This window comes from Arachis hypogaea, chromosome 5 (assembly GCF_003086295.3).
Source record: "Arachis hypogaea cultivar Tifrunner chromosome 5, arahy.Tifrunner.gnm2.J5K5, whole genome shotgun sequence".
Taxonomy (NCBI): Eukaryota; Viridiplantae; Streptophyta; class Magnoliopsida; order Fabales; family Fabaceae; genus Arachis; species Arachis hypogaea.
This window is the reverse complement of record NC_092040.1, coordinates 108,195,485-108,203,127: the sequence shown is the minus strand read 5'-3', so window position 1 is coordinate 108,203,127 and position 7,643 is coordinate 108,195,485. Positions and strand designations below refer to the sequence as shown.

The following is a 7,643-nucleotide window of genomic DNA, read 5'->3' as shown; positions in this document are numbered from 1 at the left end:
GAAGAATAATCCAAATCGCTCTCATTCAACAAATTTGAACTTGAATCATTCATTGTTTTGATAATATACTATTCAATTCAGAAGAATAATATACTATTCAAATGTAGATCGAAATCTGAAAAAAAAAAGATAAAAAATCAAAGAAAAAACACAATGAAAATGAACGAAAATCTGAAGAAAAATCAGCGAAATCAAAAAAGAACAAAGAAGCTTTACGTTGAAAAAGAACGAAGAATGAAACTTTACGTTAAAAATCTGTTATGAAAGCATGAAAGAAAAGGTTTATGAAAAATCATGAAAGAAAAGGTGGCGCGGCGCGAGAGATAATATTATAATAACATGGTTGGACTTGATTAGAGAAGTTACTTGAATGCAGAGCATTATTGTAAAAAGAAATCGCAAAACGTGTATAATCAACACATACACGGCAGTTTTAAATTATTGAGCACATCAAAACTTAGTTGCAGTAATTTATGTTCCACTCAAGCGCCGGGGACGGCAAACACCCAAACAGCAAAGGTTGGGCACTCCGAAGATTAAAATGAAGATAGACAAGAAACGACTTGCGCAAGCCTTGGATTAAAACCGATATTCACTTATGTAATGACTGTTGGAGCAGATCGACCGGTGTATTCCTGCATCTTCGAAAGTTTCAATGCAACGTCCACCTGTTATAACAATAATAATTGACGATTAATTTCAGTCCGCCAGCCATACGATTTCAGGTTTAGCAATGAAATGCATATACGCAGTTGATTATTATGTAAAGGATCTTACAAGAGGAGCAAGGGCTTCATGGGAAAGTCTCCCAGTTTTTGATGGATCCTTCTCGTACTGCTCAATGTATAGTCGAATAGTTGCACCTTCTGATCCAGTTCCAGAGAGACGGAAAATCTAGGACAGCAGTATCAACATAAATATAAATTTTTTAAAAAAATAGATAAACTACTAAAATAGTAATCAGAAGTTCGGACAAAAAACTGAAACAAAATTCACCTCTTCTTTTATTTTTATTTAAATTTTGGCCATTAAAAAAGATCACAATAAATTCCGGCAATACGACATAACAAGCAAATATTATCATTTTGGACCAGCAATAATTTGTACTCATATTTCCAGGAGTTTGCCCACATAAAGCACATAGTTTGCACCACCTATATTTACTAGAATTTGCACATTAGTCAACACAGCTTGTACCAATATTTACCAGAATTTGTTCTCATAAATCAGTAAAATTTATTTGTTGAAGACAATTTGGTGTTTGTGCTGGCCAAAATTGCTAAAATCGGCTGGCTCCCAAGACTTTTTAAATAAATTCACTTACTTAAATTCACCAAATTTTAAAAATAAAAATTTCTTTTTCTAATCATATTTTTAAGAAGTCGGCATCAAAACCCCTTTTGAATAATACCTAGTTAGTTTTGTCAAATTCTAAAATTTTGAGGAATCTTATTTGTTGTTCGTATCTTTTTTAGATATCAGCAACATGAATTTTCCAATATCATTCTAGTAGTCTACCTTTAAAAAGAAAGCTTTAGATATCAAAACAAATTGACGGGAAGTGTCAAATTGTCAACGTTAAAATTATCCTACGGGAAAGAAAACCACGTTGATCTTGGATTTCCAGCACTGGCGATAGACGAACTAAAAAAGAACTTTCGATCTAAATGTCCTTATTTAGTTATTTTCCTAACACTTTACATTTTTCATATAGCTAGTAAGAGTGTCTACCAAGTTGCACCCAGACCCAAAAAAAAAAAAATACGGGAGGAAAAAGAAATCCAAGTAAACTTACCAATCTTGATCCATCCTCAAACAAATACCGGATTCCCTGATGTGACGAAATGGAACCATCCACAGGATCTTTATATTCAAATTCATCAGCATTGACAACGTTCGAAACATCCGATCTTACTCCCTTAACAATCCTAACAAAACGCAAATACAATTTATTAGATTATGCTGATAAGTCTGAAACCACAATGTTAGCACGGGAAATATATTTTAAGCAGTTTCCATGAAAATAATGCTGGGGTAGTAAAAGTAACATACTTATTGACTTCTGGGAGGGAGGACTGCAGTTTGACCAAATATGCCATCAGCTCCTTTGCTGCACCTGCATCTACATTCTTTAAGAAACAAAATTGAACAGGTTAACTGATTTGTGAAGTAAAATATATCAACGTAGTACAGAAAATGAACATACTTCATAGTCATATCGAGTATAATAGTGACGCCCATAAGTAGCCCAATGGTTGCGAACTATGTCTTCAACTGTTACAAGCTTGTCCTGGAGTTTATCTTTATTTTTATATGCAAGTATGGAAAGCCAGGCCAAAACTGCCCAGATTCCATCTTTCTCACGAATATGGTCCGAACCTATCCAAGTACACAAGAAATAATCACAAGACATAAAAGCTTAGACGGTTGATTATCATTATCATAACATTTGCAGTTTGCTTTTTCAACACAAAATAGCCAACACATACCAGTTCCAAAACTTTCTTCACCACAGATTGAACATAAACCAGCATCCATTAAATTACCAAAGAACTTCCAACCTGTCGGAACCTGGATTCGAATGAGAAATTAAATTAAATATTTTTATATGCCTTTTCTCAAACTTCATAATTCGAGAAACAATATACCTCAAAAAATTTCAGATTCAGATGCTTGGCCACAACATCCAGGGCAGCAGAGGTTGGCATGCTCCTACAAAAATATTTACAAATCAAACTGGATTATATATTGGTAGCATGACAAGGGAATAACTTGACAGCCAATGGTCGATCAAGAAATTTGGGTTTTTCATGCAGAGGGGATGAAACCTGGCAACTCCCTTTAAGCCAGCAGAAAAGTATGGTATAGCTTCAACAGCATTTGCAGCAATAATGGCCACAGAATCTGAAGGAGTGACAAAAAACCTAAAAGAAACAAGGTATACGGACAAATTACAAATTAACAGTTAGATTATATTCAAATTTATCATTAAGTTGTCATTAATTTAGGTGTCAATACCTTTTACCAAGTATCATGTTGCGATCTGCATCACCATCGGCAGCAGCACCAAACTCTGGTGGCTCACCTTGTGTTTCTGAATTGCCCAATCCCATCCGAGCAACCAATTCTTTTGCATAAGTCAAATTGGGATCTGGATGTCCTCCTCCAAAGTCTTCCTGTATCCAATAAAAGTAATTTACAAATTAGAAGTATATCATAACCATATCATTCAGAATAACTCAAAGCTGAACCTGGAATCAACCAACAACAAAATAGGACCTTTGGTACACAGTTAAGTAAAGAGTTTTCTTGTGCCCCAAGTTCATCCACAAAAATACGCTTTGCATATGCTCCAGCAACTCCATGTAGTGCATCATAACTTCAACAATATCACAGAACGTTAGCAAATTTTGGGATGAAGAAAAGAGCCAAGAATATTTCATATCACAGCTTATCAGAACAACATCCACAAAATATACCAGAATGAGAATTTAGGAGATGTCAACAGTTTCCTGATAGATTCAAAATCAAAAATTGACCTGCACAATTTCATTGAAGGACTGAATCAGCAGAGGCACAATGAAGGTATTCATATTTTTAGTATGTTATGAACATCAAGATTATTAATTGCAAGAACTAGATCATAAGTAATTCCAATGCAGCTGGATACTCAAAAATGTAAAGAGCAAGAAATTTTTTTACAAGAATATCTTGAAGCATGACCAATTTGCAAGCATTTTTTTTTCCTTTTAATTAACTAGTTTGCAGGTCATAAAAAAAGAACAAGTAAATATACTTTCATAAATGTCCTTTCTATACGATATAACATTAATCTAGTCAAAATTATAGCGTACTTCATCAATTTTACATAATCGGTTGCTGAGTCAAACACCTCAACATCAAATGGTCCTTCAGGGCCTGTAAAGTTTGTAACACCTAATGCGGAGATATCCACCTGAGAAAACAAATGGAGAGTTAAGAACAATGTTTAGGTACATAAAGCACCTAGTAACCTTAATTAACAAGAATTGCGAAAAAAAAAATATTTTTTAACAGGTTGCAAGTAATACATCTGGCAGATCTTCAGCAATCAAGTACTCTGTAATTGTAGTTGTATTTTTATATATCTTATCAGTAATTCCCTCGGGTGCAGGCCCACCATTTTCCATGTTATACTTAATACCAAAATCCTGCATAAAACCAAAGGGCAATAAGAATCAATCACAATTAACTTCATACACAAGGGTTCACCATAATATCTTACAATAAAGTTAAAGTTGAATTAGTCAACTACTTGGTTAGAAGCCAAGTCAAATATCCATCAACTGAATACTTGCAACTTTAAAAATACTCTTCATATTAATTTTTGTCATACTGATATATGAGAAAAACGGCAATTTTCTATGTCCACCATCGTCTATTGAAAACAAGGCAATTCACCTAGTTTTTTGCCTTTTAATTTTGTGGAAAGGAGGGGAGATGCTCAGGAGTGCTGCCATGACCACATGAATAAAGTATTTTGGTGTTCACCTACATCAAGGTTGCAAATGTTTTTTTCCAGTTTTCTTATTATTTGGATTTTAATATCAGAAACAGATCCTTCTAAACAGTATCATCTGAGGCTTACTAATAAACTTTTCCCTTTTTGAAAGTTTTACCGTGTTCTTCCTGGCATATATAAACTACATAAAATCAAAGGACATCAACCTAAAAATTATTTGTAACCAAGCTACAGGCTAAACGTCAACCTACACAGTTTAGATATGAGAAATAGATGTAACAAATCTATAAATCAAATCAACATACAAGATGTCATTATAAGAGTAATAATAGCAAACATGCAGCACTCACCTCATGAGGGCCACCAGGATTGTGACTTGCAGTCAGTATGAATGCACCTGTTGCCTTGGAACCCTGTACAAATAACACAACTTTTACCTAGTGTTTGCTTTATAAAGCAGGGAAGAAGATTGGTTGCCTACATTTGCAACGTACTCATAAAAATAATGGACTTCTTCAATAAAATAAAATACTTTCTATGAAAAGAAAGAGGCAAGAATAAAGAGACGCAGATTATAGTAACTATGACTTACATCAGGGCCAACTCGTTCACGTATAACGCAAGATACAGCAGGAGTTGAAAGCAGTCCATTCTGACCAACCCAAACTCGTCTTACTCCATTTGCAGCTGCCATTTTAGTAATTATCTGCAGATTCATTAAAATTTTCAGTAATGTACAATATGCTAATGAGACTAATAAGATAGGTATGTCACTGTGGCGTGTAGCAAGAAATGTGTACCGCCTTGAAAAGTTCATCGGTAAATAAATGCGGAGCCAATAGGTACAGTAAGCTAAAGAAACGAAATAGCTGACTGGACAAGACAGCACTAACTAATCAATACTGAACAGTTGTAACCATGCTAACTAATAAATACCAAAGGTAAACAGCTCATTTCAAATAGATTACATCTAAGACCACTATCCAGGGATCAATACTAACTGAAATATAAGTTTTTTTAGCCACCAAGAACTATACATTGAAAAGCAAAAGGAATGCGAAAAAATAAAATAAAATAGCAAAAAGAAAGTTGTTGCGTGAAAATATACCTGAATAGCATCCTTTGAAAAATAACGACCATCACCGGATACAACCAGTGTAGCACCTAGAAATATGAAAGGAACCACTCTCATTAATCCAACATATTCAGTATAATTGAAAGATTGATAATAAACAGATGAAAGGAAAACAGTTAGACAAAATTCAACGGTTTATCAGAAAGGACACTTACCCCTAACTTTTTCAGCAGTGAGTGCATTGAAGGTGGCCTGAACGAAGTTATGCAAGTAATTAGGTTGCACGAACACCTTCACCTGAAATGATGATCCAACCAAAAATCCATTATCAGAAGGTACAACAATCCAAGCCAAGCGAAACATAACAGATCTCACCACACAACACAAATGCAATGCAATGCGATCGCTAATTTCTCTAGACGACACTGAACTTTGATGAAAACATGCAAAACGATGCATACATCTCTGATCCATCACGATTCACAAAAATACGAAGCGAAACCCATCAGAAACAGAATCGCGAGTGTAGAAGCTTGATCGCAAACAGATCCGACATAGAAGATATAAGTTCAAGTACGATCCAGTAATTCAATGGCCAGATAATGAAAAATTAGAATAAAAAAGAGAAATCTATGGATATGAAATGAGACCTTCTTGCGGAGACCAGAGGTTCCGGGCTTCTGGCCATCGAAGGGAGAGGTCTGAACGCGAGAAACTTTGAAGACAACCATGGCTATGTCACCTGATCAGAGCACAAGCGTGACAGAGAGCGTGAGTGTGAGTGAGAAGTATATGCAAGAGAGAGAAGTGATCATTAATTAACTACAGAGAAGAAAAGAAGAGAGGGGGGGGGGGGGGAACATGGGGCGAAGCGAACAAGGGGAGGAGAAGATGAGCGTACCAGTTTGGAAGTGTTGAGTTGCTGCTGGGATGACGCTTGTGCGACAGGGAATTTATCGGGCGAGAGTCCCCTGTTTTCGAATTTTCGAGCAATCTTGTGTACACCTTTTTATTGTAATGAAAGAAAAAATATTTTTCAAATTACACAAAGGTCTAAAAATTTACATTTTTGTGTTATATTTTGATATAACTGTAAACCATAGTTATCAGAACCGAACCGGTAATCGAACTGGTCAGATTACTGAGTCACTGAGTTACTGATTTAATTGGTGGGTTATTAATCGAACCGGTTAATCCGATATAAATAAATAATTATATAAAATTTAATTATTTTTTATTATAAGTATTTTTATTTTGTTTTTATAAAAAGTAATTATCATTTTTAAATTTTAATATTTTATTAATTAATTTATATTTATTTTATTATTATGTTATTATAGATAAAAATTCACATACAATTATTTTTATGTGAAGTTGATATTTAAGAACCGTTAGACGATTTTCAACTATGAACTTCATATTAAAACAATTGCATGTAAGTCTTTACCTATTATTATATAATTTATGAGTAAATGCCCAAGATGGTCATTGAATTTCAAATCGCTATTCAATTTAGTCCTCGACTTTTTAAAATGACCAATTAAATCTTTGAAATTCGAAAAAATGCATCTCTGTTAGTCCCTTGTAGAAGTGCCGTCTAAACGTTGATGATGTGGCATTCCAGCAGTATGCTAATGTGTACCAAAATTGAATTTGATTCAAATTGGTACCTGAAATTGCTTAATAATATCCAAATGAGTCCATTTTCAATTATAAAACCCTAATTCCCAAATTATTGTCTTCTCTTCTTCGATCTCTCTGCTGTCTTCTTCTCTTCTTCGTCCTCTCCGCTATCTTCCAGATCATATTCATCCTGAACTACAACATCAGTACACTTACCTAAAAACTATTTTAATTACAAGTTAATGCGGTTGGATTAATTTTAAATTCAACACAGATTTAAATTATATGTATTCTTGCAGGTTCGTCCATTAAGCTAAAATATATTTTCCACTTTTAAGAAGGTAACCATTATCATCATCTTCAAGGTATTAACATCACTTTCTAAATTTGTCATTTTTCAATTGAACTCATGCAAAATTTTTGGTGAAATGGGTGTTGCACAAA

The 7,643-nt window shown here is 34.2% G+C and overlaps 1 protein-coding gene across 1 annotated transcript; it reads right to left on the bottom strand.

The window, feature by feature from the left end:
- Window positions 1-329: 329 nt before the first annotated feature.
- Window positions 330-6,615, bottom strand: LOC112802608 (phosphoglucomutase, cytoplasmic). The gene is made up of 19 exons (XM_025845884.3): window positions 6,478-6,615; window positions 6,227-6,318; window positions 5,792-5,873; window positions 5,610-5,665; window positions 5,094-5,207; window positions 4,852-4,914; window positions 4,071-4,190; window positions 3,855-3,955; window positions 3,480-3,539; window positions 3,280-3,379; window positions 3,019-3,176; window positions 2,829-2,924; window positions 2,649-2,712; window positions 2,490-2,571; window positions 2,207-2,379; window positions 2,053-2,129; window positions 1,796-1,928; window positions 778-894; window positions 330-668 (listed from the first exon to the last, which is right to left on the bottom strand). Exons 2-19 carry the CDS (start codon window positions 6,305-6,307, stop codon window positions 597-599), a joined length of 1,749 nt encoding a protein of 582 aa, XP_025701669.1. The 5' UTR covers window positions 6,308-6,318; window positions 6,478-6,615; the 3' UTR covers window positions 330-596.
- Window positions 6,616-7,643: the final 1,028 nt, after the last annotated feature.